Source organism: Antechinus flavipes, chromosome 6, assembly GCF_016432865.1.
Source record: "Antechinus flavipes isolate AdamAnt ecotype Samford, QLD, Australia chromosome 6, AdamAnt_v2, whole genome shotgun sequence".
In the NCBI taxonomy this organism is placed as follows: Eukaryota; Metazoa; Chordata; class Mammalia; order Dasyuromorphia; family Dasyuridae; genus Antechinus; species Antechinus flavipes.
Window position 1 is genome coordinate 227,352,685 of NC_067403.1, and position 19,727 is coordinate 227,372,411.

General features: G+C 45.9%; 1 protein-coding gene across 1 annotated transcript in view; it reads left to right on the forward strand.

Annotated features, from left to right (window-relative positions):
• The first annotated feature begins 2,345 nt into the window (after positions 1 to 2,345).
• Positions 2,346 to 19,727, forward strand: part of TCP11L1 (t-complex 11 like 1) — a 39,572-nt gene continuing 22,190 nt past the window's right edge. Inside the window, exons 1-2 of the mRNA XM_051966102.1 lie at positions 2,346 to 2,557; positions 12,307 to 12,471. Coding sequence (XP_051822062.1) covers positions 12,330 to 12,471 — 142 coding nt within the window. The 5' untranslated portion in view covers positions 2,346 to 2,557; positions 12,307 to 12,329. The remainder of the gene's footprint in view (positions 2,558 to 12,306; positions 12,472 to 19,727) is intronic.

Genomic DNA, 19,727 nt, shown 5'->3' on the forward strand with positions numbered 1-19,727 from the left:
AAACCAGAGGCAACGATGAAAACACAACATGCTAACAGGACTTTTAAAGAATTTTTTTTAACATTTTAAAGAGAGGCATTTAATAAAAATACTTCTACCTCTGCATTATGAAGATGGAAAACTCAATTGTCAATCGTGGTGCATTCTTAAGACTCCAACTTTATTATAAATATAAGAACTAAAAATCTGGTAACATTCAGAAAACATGGACATAAAGTGACACATTCTTTTAAAACATTAACTTAAAATCTTTTTTAAAAAGATAAATCAAAGCTTTTCTCTGAACTAAAAATGAAAAGAGGAACTGAAATTAAGAGAAATCTTGAAAGCTTTATCATAGTAACATCCTTTTCTTCCTGTCTAGCTATGACACATTGCATAGTAGATTATGCCACAGGTAGTATTAACTTCCTTTTATAGATGTTGGAACAGCCTGGTGCCCTCCAGGGATCTTCCTGTCACTATAATGCAATGAGTCCAAATTCAAAGTCCAAATTCAAAGCAGGGTTTGGCTTGATTGTCATTCTTACCACAAGATACCATCTTACCTCCTTGATTTGACATAATGATAGTGCGTGACATTAAGCTCTCCTATACCTACTGAATTTTATTAAAATCCAACAAGGACTTTTTTTTTGTTTGTATTTTTTTGTTTCTATTTTGTTGATCTTTATTTTTAATGGCATAAACAATTTAGTAACTTTTTTCAAAATTATATTTTTAAATTAACAAAAATCTGCCCTTTTCCCCCTCTCTTCTCCTCTGTCTCCAACCCAAATGAGAAAGACGCCTACAATTTGGGTGAAAGTTATAACGACATAAATTTAGGCTTGATGTCAGGGGGAAAAAAAGTTCCTAACAAGTAGAATTGTCTAAAAAGTGATATAGGGTGTGATCAGGGGGGTAGTGAGCTCCATCTTTCCGAAGGTCTTCCAAGTGAAGGCGGTGGGTTTATTATACTGGGTATCCATTTGTAGCACCAAGGACTTTTTAAAAAAGCATCTTGAACTTGTCTATTGAAATGGAAGCGTTCGGAAAGCAGAAATGATTGTGTGAATTTGAAAACTGTTGGGCAGTCCTCCCTCCCCCAACGTACACCTAATGTAACACCGGACTAACCACAGCCCTGTTCGCCCAGTCCTCCCTGAACGTGCTTCAATCGTCGCCAAGAGCCAGCCAGTCCCCGGGTGCCCGGGGTCCTGAGCAGTGGTGGGGGAGGGGGGCGAAGTGAGACTGGGCGGGGTGATTTAGGACGTTCCTTATAGATCCTGATTAAATCTGGGCTAAAAGTCCTGGGGGGCGGGGGGAGAGCCAGCCCGCATCTGAGGTGTTATGGTCAGAGTTACCAGCAAAAGCACCTTCCCTTTGGGGAAGTCCGTGCGGCTGTGCAAGCTCCGCGCCCAGAAAACCCCAAACGGGGTCAGGGCTCGGAGCGCCCAGGAGAAGGAAGCCACACGGCCCTTTGGCTGCTAGGGGGCTTAGCGCTGTCACCGCCTTAGCAAGGGCCCGGCTGAAACTGCAAGAAAGGGCAAGGGGGCTGCGGGACTGGCACTGCCCTCCCCTCAGCCCAAAGGAAACTTAATTGGGGTCCCGGGCTACTCTGGGGGGACATGAGCACCCGGCTGAGGGCCAGACTCGGGGGGCGCTTCCCTTGCCATTTATTTCCTGGGTGCCCGGACCGCGCTTTAACTGAACTTTTTTTTTTTTTTATTTACAAGTGATATGCTTGGGTAATTTTTCAGCATTGACAATTGCCCAACCTTCTGTTCCAACTTTTCCCCTTCTTCCCTCCCCTCCCCCAGATGGCAGGATGACCCATACATGCTAAATATGTTAAAGTCTGTGTTTAACTGAAATTCTTAACCATGAAATTGAGGATGTTGGTGTTTGGCCCCAAGGTGCTTCCCAGCACCAAAAAGGTCAGCCGACTCCTCTTCTCCACATCCCCCTCCCCATCCTAGGGAGGCCAAAGGAAGGGTCCGCCGAGGTCACGTGGGAAGCCGAAGCTGCCCCGGCGCCACCCGGAGCCTCGGCTCGTGACAAAGAGGAGCCCGAGGGCAGGGAGGTCCCAGTCCTGAAGGCTGGGGCAGCCTCCACCTCCACTCCGCCGGCGCTGACGTCATGCACATGGGAGCGATGCTAAATGAGGTTTGTGGTATTCGTGGTCAAGGTTTTCGCTTCAGTTAATAACTGTGATTTAAAGGAAGGGCAGTGGCAGCTAGGGGGCAAGAGGGCTGCCGAGGCCTTTGTCCCCGAGCCGGCTAAAAGGAGTTCGGGGCGGGGCTAGCGGCTTCAGGTTCCTGCGCGTGCGCGTCCCTCGCGCTTCCGTACAACAAGATGGCGGCTCCCTGCGCACTGCCGGCGGCGGCGCCGTGCTCCCGCGCTCCCCGCCCCCCGCCCTCCGAGGACCGCTGGGCGGCTTCCCAGCGAGAGGCGCACGGGGTTCGGCTGCTCTAGGCCCGCCCTCTGCCCGCTGCCGCCCCTGCTCCCGCTCCAGCGTCCGCCTGAGTCACGGTGGTGCTTGTTGCTGAGCCTCTGGGCCCCGGCGCGGCTCGCGGTAAGCTGAGGGAACCGGGGGATGGGGGCGGGGAGGCTCTGGTCCCGAGGCGGGGCTCGCGGCCTCCTAAGAGCATCCTTGGGCGTGAGGAGCCGCCCGGACATTTCACTGGGACTGCAGGACAGCGCCGAGAGGGCCTACCTTGGGGTGGAGAGCACGGGGGCTAGGGCTGCAAAGACAAAGGGCGAAGACATCCCCGCTCCCGCTGGGGGCCGGAGCGGGCACTGTGGTGGCGCCTACTGTGTGCCGGGCACTCTGCCAAGCCCTTTTCTTCCATCGTGCCATTGTATCCCCACATCTTTCGATGTATCTGCTATTATGAGCCCCCATTTTACAGATGGGAACAGTGAGGCAGGCAGTGTCTTTGCCGCGGCCATCCAGCTAAGAAGGGTATGAACTCGGATTTGAACTCAGCCCCTTAGGAGCTCCTTCATTCTTTACTAGTGTTCTCACTTCGCCCCCCTGGGGTTCCAACCCCGTTCCACCAACTCTCTCCACAGCACGGACTTGCCCTCAAGTCTCTTACAGTTACCCAGATCTGGAAGTGCTCCTTGAGTGTGTACAAGACGTTTCAGAGCCGGTGTGGTCAGGAAGCTACAGGCTAGTGCGGAGAAGAGAGGAAAACGGACCGGGAGGTGGTGGTTCTCTGTCCTTCATTCTCAGGGAGGAGGTGCCATCACATGCAAGGAAATGGATGGAAGTGAGGGGGGGCTGTGCAAAGTCACCAGCACCATTTCCCTGAGGGTCTCAGTTTGAGACAACACCCAGTCCCTGATTATGGCTTGGTGAGAGAGGAGGCAGAGAATGGCCTCTTTCACCTAGTCCAAAAAAAAAAAAATCAAATCCTTGCTATTTACATTCATTTTGGGCCAATCGGAGCCTAAACGATGAAGAATGACTTGGCCTGGCACCTCTTGTTGGTCATTCCTTGAGAGTCAATGATTTGTGTTTAAGGCAGGGTCCTTAAGAAAGAAATCCAGTTAGTAAACCCCAAGATATCTTGGAAGTTTTCAGTGACCAAAATGCACCTTCTTTGGGCAGATCACCAACAGGTATAAGTATGATTCTCTCTGTGGATAGAGGAAAGGAAAGGAAAAGAAGAAAGAAAATAGAAAAGTTTTGTTGCCCAACCGGCCAGTTATGTTGGCTCCCGGTGGGCAGCTCCTAGTACTCCTCCCAGAGGTTGTGGTTTATTCTTTGTTCTCAAAGATGGCCATGACATCAGGGAGGTGATGCCATGACATACAAACGAATTGGATTTCAGCCAGCTTCCCTTTCTCCTCAGAGCCATCGGGATGATTCCAGATGGTCCCTTGTCCATTGGATGCAGGTTTTATAAATGTCAGTAGCTAGATCCAATCAGAACTTTAGGAATCCAGATGGGTGAGGCTCCAAAGAGACTTGAATTTGGGCCACAATCAAATGTGAAATTAAAAGTTCACATCAGATCGGCCATGAATGAAGAAATGAATGGGAAAGGGCATTTATTAAGCATTCACTGTTTCCAAGTGCTGACTGGGAATACAAATAGGAAGAGTCTCTGTTGTCAGAGTTCACACTTTAATTGGAAGAATGGGCACCTAAGGGACACAGACCTCCAGAACTGAGATCCAGGAAATTCTGAGGATGGCGAGGTCCTGGGCTATTTGAGTATGGAGTGAAAGGGGAAGGGACAGATAAGGGCTACTGGGGCATAGAAATTGGGTAATTGCTGCAAGGATAGGACAAGTTTAAGGCCCGTGAAATCATCTGCTAAGTTAACCTCGGGCAATGATGAACTAAAAGCTAAACACAACAGTCCTCCTCGGCTTGAGTTCTGTATGTTGATAATTTTGTATGGCCTGAGAATGATGTTATAAATATCCAAAAGGCCCTTGGCAGAAAAACTGTCCCGCAGTCCTGCTCTACAGGATCTCAGGAGAAAGTAGTGGGCAGATGATAAGGAAACAGAGCTGTCCAGCAGCCCAGGCTCTGAGGGAGGAAGGAGAGGCCTGTGGTTTTCCCTGTGGATGCTGTTCATTCCCAAATAGATGGGGAGGTATGAGATGGTGAACTTTAGGGCCACAGAAACTTTTTATTAAATTAAAAAAAAACAACAACCCCAAAACTTTATAAACTTAATGACTCAGCAAGTAAAATCTGCTGTACAAAATAATGAATTAAATTTTTACAAAACTCTTGACATTTAATATAGTAGAACCAAATAAATAACAAATAGACCCCCCCCAATTTTTTTTTTTTTGTTTAGTGTCCTTTTCTTTGCCTGTTAGAAATCCTGCTACTTCTGATTTTATCTTATTTCTTTTCCTTTCTTCTTCTTTTTTTTTAAATCTACTTGTTAACATATATGCAGTTTTGGGTCTCCTGCTCTCAGTTTTCATTATTTCTTTGTAGGTCTTCCCACATTTTCTTCTTTGCTTCATATTTGTCATTTTATGGTACCACATTATTCTATTACATTAATATCTTGGGGACAAAGGGGTGTGGTTCTGGACCTAGGATTTCATTAGTGTAAACTATCTTCATTGATACAGTAACTTAAGGTATTGTAGGGTTGCTTGGGTTACTTTATAGGAGCATATGTTTAGAACTGGAAGGTAGTAGTCCAACCCCCTCATTTTGCAGATGAGGAAACAGACTCAGGATTTTGTCCAAGGTCATACAGGTTTGTGGACAACTCTCAGGTCTTCTTAATTCTAAAGCTGGCATTCTGTTCAAAACATGTTACTATTTCTCATCATTCTCATGATCTCATGAATCTCAAATTGTTGGATGGATAATTTGTTTCAGTTATATGTGTGTGTATATATGGATGTTACAGAGAAAAGGGAGAAAGAGGAGGGGCTGAGACAGTGTAGCTATGGGTATTATACAAAACAAGTCCTTTCCCCCTCTTTCATATTTTACAATAAAGTCCCAATAATAGAATCCACTGGGTCTAGTGCCAAAACTCTTGAGTGAATATTGCCTTCCCAAAATATTTATGCCAGTCCAACAACAATGTATATAAATGCCTGTTTCCCAACAGCCACACCAATGTGGAGTTTTGTAAACATATGAGAGGCAGTGATGCAGAAATAGGAAGATCTGGGTTCATCTCTGAAATATACTAATTTAATTTAATTTTTTAATTTTCATGACTATAAAATGTGGAACCGAATTGCTAGAGGGAATTTCCTCATCTGAGAGTTCCCTATACCAGTGAAATTACTAGATCTATCTAGACCTTGTCTGTTTATTTTTCTTCCTCTCTCTCTTCCCTCCCTCTTCCTTTCCTCCTCTTTCCCTTTCTTTCTCTTTTTCTTTCTCTCCCTCTTTCTCTGTGTATATATACATTTAGGGCACATTGTATATCTATATGTATCCATATAGATATACAATAATTTATATTGTATATAATATCTACACAATGGTGTATTACAATATTATGTACAGTTATCCCTACATATCAAGGGAGTTACAGGTGTGGCACTCCCATGATCTGGAAAATCCATAAAAAATTTTGGGCCTCCCTTAATACCAGTAAAGTCTGAATTATTATGATTTTAAAAGGTAAAATATTATACATATATTTTATGTTTCTGAGTTTCTAAATCTTTGTTGTGTTGCCTGCTGGCCTTCACATGTTATCTGTGGCTTCTCCCCAAAATTTCCATTTAATTTCTTATGCTGACTCTACAATATACTGACACTTGATGGGGAAAGTTGAATTATGGAAGGGATAATGAATATATAGAATATTATATACATATGTATGATGTGTATACATAGACACATATATAACACTAATATATGTTTACATATACATAAATACAGAAAGATATATAAAATGTTTTCTAGTTACCATTTTACTCACTGTCACATAGACATAGCAGCTGTTGAATGCCTTCCCCTTAAAAATGATCTTTCTTCTACTCTATATGACCTGTATATCTATCTATATATGTATTGTTTCCCCATTAGAATCTTCCCTCAGTTCCAGTAGAATTGTGATGGAAAGTGTCATCCACATCCAGAGAGAAAACTATGGAGACTGAATGGGGATTATAGTATTTTCATCATTTTTGTTTATTTGCTTTTTCTTTCTCATTTTTTTCCTCTTTTGGTCTTATTTCTCTTGCACAATATGACAAATATGGAAATCTGTTTAAAAGGATTGCCCAGATTTAGCCTATATCAGATTGCTTGCTGTTTTGAGATAAAGGAAAGAGGGAGAAGAATTTGGAACACAAACTCTTTCAAAAATGTATGGTAATGGGTCTGTATCACAAAGAAATCTTAAAAAAGGGGAAAAGATCCACATGTGCAAAAAATATTTGTAGCAGGCCCCTTTTTTTTAGGAACAGAATTTTTTTTTATTAAAGCTTTTTAATTTTCAAAACACATGCATAGATAATTTTCAACATTCATCCTTGCAAAAACTTGTGTTCCAAATCTTTTTCCTCCCTTCTCCTCCCCCCCAGATGGCAAGTATTCTAACATATGTTTTTTTTTTTCCTTTTTGGTCTGATTTTTCTTGTGCGGCATGATGTGGAAATATATTTAGAAGGAAAAAATAGATATTGAAAACTGTCTTAATTTGTATTTGGAAAAATCAAATATTATTGAGGAGGGTGGAAAGGAAAAAAGAGAAAAAAGAATAAAAGCTCCCTGAGAATAAAGATAATTTTTTTTTTTTTTTGCTTTTTGTTTGTATCTTCAGCTTTTAGTACAGTGCTTAGCACACAGTATTGGCTTAATAAGTCTTTATTGGTTGATTGACTATGAGATATCTTCATAGAGATGTGACTAGTAAAATCACAGATCCTTGAAGCCAAGATCTTAGATGAGAAGAAACCTCTGTTTCTGACTGTGTAGAATAGAGCTATCAAAGATTGCCAAGGGGTTCCCTTGTCTTTTGCTGGTGGGCAGAGTGCTGAGAGTTTGGAACCAGGAACCACTAAGTGGCTCAGTCCCTTGATCTTTATACGTCTTGAGTTTCACAACTGTCAAATGAGGGTTGGACTCAGTGATCCCTTACTCTGGGCTCTGGTTGTCTCAATCATCTGTTTTTGTTTTCTCACACCAAACAGCTCAGGAACGCCAGCCATCTTCACCTAGATGGCTGATCATTTTATTTCAGTGACTATTTCAACATAATTGCTTTCTTTTTGTAATCCTGTGCATTTTGTTTTATACATCCAAAAACATTTAAGAAAGGGTCCTCCGGCTTCACCAGATCGCAGTAACATTACCTAAGAGGTCCCTGTCACTAAAAAGGTTAAAGATCACTATGGTGATGGAACCTTGACCAAAATACCAACTGCCAAGCTTGGGCGTTTCCAATCCTGTTTAGAGGCAGGCACTGGGGGAGGAAGGAAGCATCTAAGAATCTCAGTACAGAGAGAAAGGGGGAAAGATGCAGGTTTGGGAAATTCCAGCTCCATCATCAGCCCCTCATTCCCTTGCCTGGAGTTCTTCCTCCAGATCTTAGACAAATATGATCTGGGTTCCTTCTCTCTGCGCAGCCTCCCCCTCTCCCCCTCCAAGCATGACTGCCAAGGAGCTTCCCCAAAGCACCGCCATACTCTTTGATCATCTTCCAGGTGGGGGGGATGGAGTCTAATTAGTATTTATGAAGTTGCTTTTTATTATTCCCAGACTTCAGACAGTCCAGGTGCTGATTATTTTCAGCGATGGACATCCCTGTTGAAAAATACATGGCGTCCTTTTCCCCACACAGCTCACTCTCAGTTGTGGTTATTAACATCCCAGGAACACAAAAGACCTGGAGAAAAACCAGACTTCACAAGAACGCTTCGAAGCCCCTAGAAGCCCCTGGGACAGCAGGGCTTGTATTTGCCTTAATCCCAACAAGAGGATCCTCTGAAGTCAGGCTCAGGTCCCCAAACCCCAGCCATCCCTTATTCCCCTGGGTCACAGTCTCTTGCTTCACTTGGGCCCCTCCGGCCCCTTGTCCTAGAGGAGAGATTGGGATTCGTCTTTAATGTGTTCGTTTCCTGAGCATTATTATTATTAATGATAATCATCCCCTAAAACAAAATGATCCCCTGTACAATCATAAGGACCAAAATAGTGTGTTTTTTTTTTTCTGATTATGTGAAGTAACAAAATAAAGTGATATCCTTCTTGCCTCCATGGCTGACATTTTTTCATTCTGTAGTTTCCCCCTTGGATTTCATTGTTGCTCATTAATGAGAATACCATTTTTACATGGTAGTCAGTGTGTGCATGATGGTTATTGATCTGCTGCCTGTTCTCTGCCCGACTTAGGCTTGATGGTCACCTCAGAGACCTCTTGATTTAATCTCCCCATTTTACAGGTGAAGGAATTGAGGTCCAGGCAGAGCGGCTCAGGGAAAGGTGGCCGCGATGGTAATGCAGGCTTCCGACTCTCAATTCACCTCCCTGGCTGGTGCCCCTCACCCGTCTTCTCATGTCTCTTTGGGTCCCTCTTTTCTTTGAACATGGGAGCATTTATCCAAGACATGCCTTGTAAAGATTTGCCAGAACTGGGGTTTGCTGCCATTCGGCAAACATTTCTCCAGTCCCACTAAGGAGGAAGGTCAGCCCCGCCCTCTTGAAGCTCACAGTCTAAGGGGCATTGGAACCAGCACGCCAGTCACTGGGATTAGGAACCGTGAGGAGGCGAGGGCAGCCAGGCAGATGGCTTTCAGGGGGCGGGCCTCCTCTTTGGAAAGGTTTCCAGGGCCTGATCTTGCTCTGCAAGGCTCGGTCGGCATGCTCACCAGCTCCCTGCTTTGTGTCCGTCTCTGCAGATCACTCACAGATCCGCTTGCTCGGCCCCAGTCTCTCCTCCAACTTCCAGTCTCTCATCTTCCACTCTTAGATATCCTGGCTGTCCCACAGCCATCTAAACTTGGCATGACCAAAATTGAGCTTGTTCCCCCCCAACCCTCCCCTCTTCCTGACTTCCCCATTATTGTCAAGGGTCCCATCAAGCTCCCTCTCGCCCCCCCCACCATAGCCCATCCGCTGTCAAGGTTCCTCTGTATCCTTCTCTCCTCCAACATTTCTGTCTTTGCATAGAGTAGCCGCCTATCCTCCATTCACCTGCCAAAGTGGTTCTCTTCTAGCACGTCTGATCATGTCCCTCTCCCCCCATTCAACTCCAGTGGCTCCTTATTATCTCTAATAAAGGGCTTTCAGATCCTCTCTTTAGTTTTTAAAGCCCTTGAGAGCCCAGCCTCTTCCTCCCTTTCCTGTCTCCTTACACCTTACTGCCCTTCCCGTTCTCTGTGATCTAGTGGTGTGGCCCTGATCCAAGCCTGTTATCCGAAACATCTCCCTTTCCCAGCTTCCCTGGCTTTCTCCAGTTTCTTTTCCAAGGAGTCTCCCTCTCTAGCCCTGTCCAGAGACCCTCCCCTCCAATGTGTCCTGCATGCTTCTTGTTTGTAGAGTGTGTGTGTGTGTGTGTGTGTGTGTGTGTGTGTGTGTGTGTGTGTGCTGTCCACCAGATTGGGGACTCCTTGAGAGAAGGGACTGGGTTATTTACCTTTCTTTTTATCCCCAGTGTCTGGCACATAGTAGGTGCTTAAAGAGCGCTAGTGGGTTGATTGATTGACTGGCATCGTAGAGGAGGCAGAATCTCAATTGGGTCTTCCAGAGAATGATTTCAGTAAGAACTCTGCCCCAGGTCCTGGCTCAGCCCTCTGTACATATGATCTCATTAAAATCTCTGCCATTAACTGGGGCCATGGGATTCTAGAGCCCAGCGCCTCACAAGAGACAGAGGTAAATGGGAAGTAATTCCAGGTATGAGTGATGGTGTGGACAAAGGCACTGAGGTGGGAGAAGGCAGGGCCAGAGAAATAGGACAGTCCAGTTGGATTGTAACCCTGAGCAAGTCAGCCTCTGTCTGCCACAGTATCCTCATCTGCACAATGGGGACAATAACAGCACCTACCTCCCAGGATTGTTGTAATGTAAATAATAGACGGTGTCTCAGAAATCTTTGTGCCGACTTTTGGGATGCTTAGTATTAATTCATTTATTTAATCCTTAGAACAACTTTTGGGATACCCTATATAATAAAAAAGCACTTTACAAACCTTCAAATTCCTTCCCCCCTTACTTCAATGATATTTTTTTTATTTTGTAAAGATAGTTTTCAACATTCGTTTTTATGAGATTTTGAGTTCCAAATTTAGCTCTCTCCCTTTCCCTGCCCCCTCCCCAAGACAGCAAGCAATCTGATTTAAACCTTGAAATTATAAGTATTAGTAGTTGTGATGGAAGATGGAGCTAGAGCATGAAAGGTGTTGAACGTCAGCAGTAGAGACTTCATTTTGTGCAGAGTTGGCCAAAGCATCGAGGATTTGAGGAGGGAACTGAGCAGGCTTTAGGAAGATTTCTTACTTGTCTCAGCTTAGAATATCTACAGCTGGAAAGAGACTGGGAGTGTTCTAGGACTCAGCTTCTTAAATTATGGATCTCGTCACTGAACAAGCCACAGATAAATGTTTGATTTGTACAGCTGTTTTATACACCTATACCCGAGGCCACATAAGCATTTCTCAGGCAAAAGGGGGTCACGAGTAGAAAAAATTTAAGAAGCCATGCTCTAGGTGAGAAAGGACAAGGAAGGGCCTGCCCCTGCATGGTCCTACGCCTACTTAAACCTGCAGGGGAATGATGACCCAGCTTAGTTCTTCCACTTGCTAAGGCCATTTATTTGACTTGGCCAAGTTTTTTTTTTTTTTTCCATAATTATAACTTTTTATTGACAGAGCCCATGCCTGGGTAATTTTTTACAACATTATCCCTTGCACTCACTTCTGTTCTGACTTTCCCCTTCCCTCCCTCCACCCCGTCCCCCAGATGGCAAGCAGTCCTATACAAGTTAAATATGTTATAGTATATCCTAGATACAATATATGTTTGCAGAACCGAACAGTTCTCTTGTTGCACAGGAAGAATTGGATTCAGAAGGTAAAAATAACCTGGGAAGAAAAACAAAAATGCAAACAGTTTACATTCATTTCCCAGTGTTCTTTCTTTGGGTGTAGCTGCTTCTGTCCATCATTGATCAACTGGAACTGATTTAGATCTTCTCTTTGTCAAAGAAATTCACTTCCATCAGAATACATCCTCATGCAGTATCATTGTTGAATTATATAATGATCTCCTGGTTCTGCTCATTTCACTCAGCATCAGTTCATGTAAGTCTCGCCAGGCCTTTCTGAAATCATCCTGCTGGTCATTTCTTACCGAACAATAAAATTCCATAATATTCATATACCACAATTTATTCGGCCGTTCTCCAATTGATGGGCATCCACTCAGTTTCCAGTTTCTGGCCACTACAAACAGGGCTACCACAGACATTCTTGCACATACAGGTCCCTTTCCCTTCTTTAAGATCTCTTTGGGATATAAGCCCAGTAGAAACACTGCTGGATCAAAAGGTTTGCACAGTTTGATAACTTTATATTGCCCAAGTTTTAATACGTAGTTGTGGGCAGTGTTGGGATCCGAACTGGGGTCCTTTGGCTCCAACTTCTGCCCTTCTGGAGGTTCTCATTCTTTGGGGGTGGCTCAGGGTGTCCCAGCCTAGGGCCTTTTAGAACATCCGCTCACACAGAAGCCCCCGCTGTTTATGGGGAACATCAGGCAACAGCCTCGTTTTACCTCGCAGGAAACTGAAGCTTGGAGCGGGAAGGGACTGGCCCCAAGTCCCAGGAACAGAACAGTGACTCCTTTCTTATGGTCATCTCCCCCTTTCTTAGGAAATCGGATAAACCCACTGAGGATGTCCGAGAACCACGACGATAAGCCTCACCCAAGCGATTCAGAGCGAGCCCTAGAAGATGGTGTAGAGGGGTCTGACGAGTCCGTCCGGAAGCGGATCCGGCAGAGCACTCCCAGCCCTCAGAGACTGCCCAGACCTCAGTGTAAGTGCCTGGGAGCCCCCAGTGTCTCATCCCCAGATCGAAGGGCAGCCCTCACCCCTCTGGGGGGCCAGCCCCCATGCTGCATGTGATTTAAGGGTACACAGGTGGCCAATAATTAACACTGAAGAAAAGCACCTTGTCCAGCAGACTTGGCCCATTGCCTCAGCAGGGTGATTCCCGCAGGGTTTTGCTTACATAGGAAATGAATATTTTAGTGATCAGGTGGGCCTTCCTTCTTGTGTCTTCCCGGGCAGTGCCGCTTCTCTGGGTGTCATTAGAACTGGACAAAAATAATAACTTACATTTATATGCTTCTGTGCCCCCCCCTCCCCAAATTGCTATCCCATGGCCTTTTATTTTTAAAACATTGAAGCACAGAGTCATAGATTTGGAGCTGCAGAGTTTCTCAGGCTATCAACCCCTTCATGTTACAGAGGAGGACACTGAGATCCAGAATAGTTAAACTATGTGGCTTGGTACCAAGCTTTAAAGGTAGGGTTTGGGCCCAGTTCCTTTGACTCCAAAGCCAAGACTTTCCCTGCTGGACCTCATTACTTTCTAATGTACTTAATCATATTCTAATATGTACTTTAATTATTTAGTGCCTTTGTGTTTTTTTGTTGGGTTTTTTTTTAATATCAGTCATGTCTTCATGTACTTTTTCTTTGCTTCCATTGAACCCTCTGCTTTGATAAATAAGAAATTTAACAAAATCAACACCTAACAGCCTGTCTAGCAGTTAGTACCCATTATTCTCTACCAGTACTGAGGAGAACACAGTTGACATTTATTTATTACTTTAAATATATTATTATTTGATCCACGCAACAGCTTTTCAGTGCAACTCCTACTTATAAGTAATACTGTTGCCATTTTGTGGGTAGACAAACTGAGACTCGGAGGTTAACTGCCTTGCCTGTGGTTATATAACATATAGGCTTCAGAGGTGGGATTTGAATCAGGTTTCTCCTGGCACCAAGTCGAATGCTTTACTTTATTTTTTTTTAACTTTTTACATAATACTTTCCATGTATCATCTCCCTTCATTTTCACAGCAGCCCTTTCAAGGAAGAACCTCGAGTATGGTTCTCCCCATTTTACAGAAGAGAAAACTAGATGTGTAAAATGTGCCTTTCTCATTGAGCCAAAAAGGGGATTGAGAGGTTTGATTTTTTTGTTTTCCTCTAGGGCTAAACAGGTGAAAATGGATGTTGGTTTGTGCATGTCTGTGAATTTAGTGCATGCTCACCCCAGCGCCCGAGGGCTCGGTTCCCATGAGTCTGAAAGGACTTTGAATCCCCAGAGTTAGTGCTGAGAATGGGCAGATCAAAGGGTGGTTTCCATGTGACCCCTAGAAGCTGCCCCAACCTGCAGTTTTTGGTGGGTTTTTTTGCAGGCTGCTAAAACAATTGGCAAATGTCCCAAAATGAAGGTGGTTTGGGGCATTTTTTGGAGCACTGTCATAGTTTAGGAATGTTAGAGCGATGATATCTCTCTAAAGTGGGGTAGCTGGGGAGCTGGAATAAGTACAAACATTTCCGGCTCTTGTGACGCTCTTATGAACTGTTCAGAATGCTTCCCAGGTAATTATTTCACTCTTCCTCTAGGCAGCCCTTTGGTGAATAGAGGAGGGCCCGCCTATAATGTGGTTCATCTTGAATTAATGAAGGCATTCCTCATTCCTTATTATGACTGATGCCCATGTGTCCCCGGGGCACCTGGAGACCAGCTTTGGATTCTTCTCTTTATCCGTTTCATCCCCCAGGAGAAGGAAAGCCTCTCCGAGGGCAGGGGCCATTTTTTGGTGGCATTTGTAGGCTCTGGAGCTGGTACGGAACCAAAATGGACTGCTCCGATGCGGGCCCGGTTCTCCTGCGGATCAGAGAGCGTGGCGCTGGACGTCCCTGTCCTTTTCTAGTCTGCTCACCCTGGGACGGAGGCTCAGTCAGAGTATCTAGGCTGGAGAAGGCTGGGGGGGGGGGGGCCGGGAGGCTCTGCGTGACTTACTTGGGGTGCAGGGTGAAAGCAGAGTCAGACTAACTCCCCCAGGAGGTAAAACGAAGAAGAAGGTGCAGAGATGGGGTCTCCCCTGACATCAGGAAATCCCTACTAAAAATGAGGACTTTTCATAGGTAGACGGGGATGGTCTCTGGAAGAAACAGCCTCCCTTTCTCCCAGTAGTTGGTGAGCAAAGGTGGGGGGCCCACCGTGTTTGGCTTGGGGTGCTGGGACCACAGAGATCCCCCCAGTTCTATGAGTCTGTGACAATTGATTGGTGACTGCAAGCTTTCATTAAAGCGGAATGCTTTTATGGGTGACTGATGCCATCCTTTGGCCTGTTGTTGGCTGACCCTGGCCCTGCCAGGGGATTCAGACTCCTTCATCTGTTCCCTTTTCTCTTTGCGGGGTAATGCGCCATGTGTGTCTGGGGCTGCGAGCCGAAGGGATGCTTTGTTGTGCCACAGTTCTCCTTTAATTATCCTGACTCAGTTTCCCTAAATTGTCCTACCTCGGTTTCCCTAATTGTTCTGCCTCAGTCTATAATTGTTCTACTTAATCCTGCAAAACCTCCCCTCCCTCTTAATTAGAATATCTGATAAGGATAAAAGATCTTGTGTTTTAGAATATCAGAATGCCTCTCGGCATCCCAAGCTATCAGAATGTCAGATACTGTCTTATCAAGATGCCTCTCCCCATGTCCAGGGTTCCTCCCCCCATTATGTCACCCCCATCTCTGGTGGCTCACCCCGCCCTGTCAGAGTCCCGTTCCCACTCTCAGCACCCTGACTCAGGCCCTGCCTCCATCTACCTCCTGAGTCTGAGCCACCAAACCATGGATCCATTTGGTCCCAGTAAATCTTTCCCATTTAATAAATTATTAAATGCTCTTTAATCTCTATCTTGCTCAGTTTCTCCGCATTACAGCTTGAGGTGGAAGACACTTAACGGCTCAGGGGGTCCAGCGGGCTCCCTGGCTCTCCCGGCTGGTGGGAGGCAGATGGAGGCCTGCGGCCGAGCATCCCGCCTCCCTTCCTTTGCCCGGCCCTGCCTCTCTCTGGTCCCCAAAACTCTCCTTTTGGCTCCCTCAGCTGCAGTTGTCCCCCTCCTTTCTAAGTAAACCCCAGGAGTCCCATTCCAACCTCATTCTGACCGTGGACATCTGGAAGTAGGAGCTCCCTCTCTGTCAGGGATTACAAAAAGCACAGATGGGATGAGCTGTGGCCCGGAACCTTCCCAGAAGCAGCCAGCCTCAGGCCAGGGATTGTAGAAGTCCTGCGGCCGAACTTAAGGGACCTGAGGCAGCTGGAATCCAGGGGAGAGAGGGCCAGACTGGAGCCAAAAAGATCCGAGTTCAAATTAGTCTGACACTTATTGCCCATAGAACTCCAGCCAAGTTATTGAAGCTGCATTTGCCTCAGTCTCCTTATCTGTAAAATGGGTATAAGAACAGTACTTAGCCCCCAGGACTGATGTGAGGATCAAATGGGATGCTGTTGTTAATGTCTTATTAGCACATGGCCTGGCTCACAGCAGGTATTTCATATAAATCTCAGGGAGCCTCCAGTTCAAAAAGTAACTCCTGAAAGAGAAACCGTCTCCTGGGAGCATGCGATGCAAGGCAGGGATGTAGGGATGGGAAGTGATGGACGAGGGGTTTTGAAAACCAGAGTCTCACAGCGTTTCCGGCCCCGGTTCCCTAGGCAGGACTCCACCTGGGATACTGAAGAGCAGTTTCTCACAGGCAGCATGATAGAACAGAGGAAAAGAGGTTTAGATGCGCTCTTATCCTGCTTCTCCCACCGACCCGGCCCCAGTGACAGACAGGGCTCTGTGCCCCTGGTTTACTTGTCTGTAGAATGGGGACAAGCATCCCTGCCCCACAGCAGCCACAGAAAGCCCTTTAGGAACTCAGCAGGCTTGCTCCCCACAGCGTGGCGGCCTTCCTTCTGGTCTTGTGCTCACCGGCCAACTTTGGGCCCGTTATCTGCATGTCCAGACCTTCCTCAGCAGCAGCCTGGTGGAGGCCTTGGAGGGCCCTCTCCATCCCACCTCTGCCAGTCCCAACACCGTGGTCTTCCCCACAGAGATGACAAGGAACACACCTCTCAGGTGGCTCTCCTGTGGGGGCCAGGCTATAATCCCCATTTTTAAACCAGTCTCATTCATTTGGTTAGCAAAGGAGATTGGCCACTGCCCCTCCCTGGGGGCCCTCTCTGTGGCCCAGAATATGATACCTGTTGGTGCCGGTCTCCCCAAGAACCCAGGCAGTTGATTGGGTTTCCAGCTCCTGGGCTTTAGGGCAGCACAAGGGTGGCTGATCTCTGTGCAGGGGTGAAGCCCCGGCCTCGGCCTCAGTCTCTGGCTCCGGTTCCCTAAAAAGCTGGAGTGAAATCTTGTGCTGTTGCCTCTGTGAGTTCCAGCACTCTTAGATGGCAGCATCTGGAGGCTGGCCTGTCCCCAGGGAAGTCCCCTGGGCCCTGCCCAGCCAGCTTTCCCTGAGAGGGAGGGGGCCTCTGGGACAGCTCCAGGTGCTGAACAGGAGAGTGCCAGGCAGCTTCCTGTCTTGCCTCCCACCCGGCTGGGGGCTCATTTAAAACCTCAGCCCTGATGGAAAGCTCCTTAGGACTAGAAGCTTCAGTATGGCTACTGACAGCTGCATTAGGAAAGGAGATTTCCTAATCATATGTATTTTAATTTTTTTAAATTTACTTATTAGGAGCAGCTAGGTGGGCAGTGGATAGAGCACCACCCCAGAAGTCAGGAGAACCGAGTTCAGATCTGCCCTCAGACACTTAATACTTCCTGGCTGTGTCACACTCGGCAAGTCACTTAACCCCAGTTGCCTCGGCAAAAAAAAAAAAAAAAAAATTAGTTTTCAACATTTACTTTTACAATATTTTGTTTCCATTTTTTCCTTCCTCCCTTCCTCCCTCTTCACTCTCCTTCCCATGATGGCAGTCAATCTGATAGAGGTTATCAAATATAATTTATTTTGTTTGTTTGTTGGGGGGTTGGTGAGACAGTTGGAGTTAGGTGACGGGCCCAGGGTCACCCAGCAGTAAGTGTTGAGCTGAGGTCTTCCTGATCCATTGCGCCACCTAGCTGCCCCATCAAATGCATTTTAAATCGAAAAGAACCCCCCCCCCCCATTATCCATTGAATAATAAAAGAAAATGAAACTATTCTAGGTGGATTTTTCTCTAGTAAAAAGCCAAACATCAAAAGGGAGATATATTTGTGGGCTCTGGTTTTCAAAATTTGATAATAATAACAATAGTCACATGTATATGGCACTTTGGTTTGTAGAGTGCTTTACGGTTCAGGATCTGATCCTTTGCAAATTCAGTTTTATTAGCTTACCCAGAGCTAATGATTCACTAACCAAATTAACAGACACTGATTTATAAACCAGAATGAGAATTCTTCCTTTAGAAAGGGAGAGTCATTTAATAGGCGATATACTTGGGGAGTGAATTCTCTCTACAATGAAATTAGAGGTTTCGGCCTATCCTCCCCCCCCCCCAAAAAGGAAGAAAATCTATTTGATTAAGAGCCATGACTTTTAGGGTCGGAGAAAGTACAGTGGGCTTAGTCAGGAGATCTGTCCAGGTTCAGGTCCTGGTTCTGACGGACCTCCTTTTTTCAGAAGCATGAAGGCTAGAAGGCTAGCCAGTGAGAGCATTTGACCCAGCCAGCTGCCAAGTGGCATTATTTCCACCCCCTCCTCCCCACACACCAGGTCAGCTCCTCCTCACCCAGTTCATTTTAGTGCTTCCTCCCACTGTGCATCCTTCCCCACCTAATCCCTACGGGGCACGGTCTAGCTCCCTTCTGCCATGATGGTTTGGTACATTTGGGAATTGTTTTTTTTTTTTTTTTCCACTTTTAATGAATTTCCCATATATGCTTCTCAAAGTGGCCAGCTCTAGTATAAGCAGTATCCTGTTTCTCTTTAATACAGATAAATTCAATGTTTTGAGACATATTTGCAGATTTATAACACTCCAGTGTTTCTGACCCTTGAGAAATTTTCAAGAATTAACTCCCAAAGAACTTTAGTCATTCCTGCTGTTTGGGGTTGTAACCATTGCCCCGCTGAAGCCTTCCTCCTGGTACCCTAGTTCTTGGAATCTGTGCCAGACCCTAGTGGGTCCTGCCAAGCTGGAAAGCCTTTGAGTTTGAGCTGGTGATGGGCAGTGCCTTGGCAGCTTCCTTGGGTCCAAGGAGCACTTGCCAGTTTGAAGCATTTGCTTCTACGTTTGCCATCAAGGAACAGAGTTTTGTTTTGTTTTTTTCGTGTTTTAGCATCTCATAAATTAGTTTATTAAACCACAGCTGAACCATGGGTCCTTCAGCATAACTGTAGCTGAATCTCATTGTGGGTGAATCACAACACATTTGCGGGACTGAGTCTCCTTACTGTAATGCAGGAGGAGGGCAGGGTTATCTCAGTCACTGTGTACAGGGAGACTTTGATCATTTCCTCTTTGCTGCTGCCTGAAAATACTGCCCGATGTTTACTTAACCTCATGACCAAATAAAGGTTTAAATCAGACCGGTTCCTTTTGTATGAGTATAAGGGAGGAGGGAAGGTGAAGGGCAAAAAAGGACTGGGAAATCACCTTTGACCAGAAGAGCCAACCTTTAAAAATCATTCTAGCCTTGGACAAAAATAGCATGCAGGCTAATGGCCCGTTTTTTATTACCTGGATTTTATCATTTACTTATGAGATAAGGTTTAGAAACCTCTGGTTCCACGGGACTTTTCCTCCTCCTCTGGACCTGCCATTCTCCCCCACCCCGCTCACTCCCTTTTGTTTTTCTATTCCTAAGACCTGGGGAGTTACTGACCCAGAGACTTACCTGCTCAGGGAAATAGGGAATGAATAAGTTACTGGCATTCTGGAATGTCTGTCCTGGCCCCAGCCCTGAAAGTCCGGCCTTCCCCCTCTGCCCCAGCGGCTGCTGGTCCTCTGGCCAGCCCAAGAGGAGGAAAGGGTGCAGAGACTCAGAGGCTGAGGATTTTAGAGCTGGGAAGGGCTGTGGGAACAGATGCTCTTATTCGGACCCTTCATTTTACAGCTGAGGGAACTGAGGCCCAGAGAAGCTGGAGGCTCTGTTCCAGATCCCAGGTCTGTGCTGGGGCTTGGCCTCCTGATTGGGTATTTGCTTTGATTGCCAGAAACGTGGAATTTCCCTGAGAAACAAACTTCCTGGAGGAACCTTCTTGATGGTAGTGTCCAGGCACTGTCTGT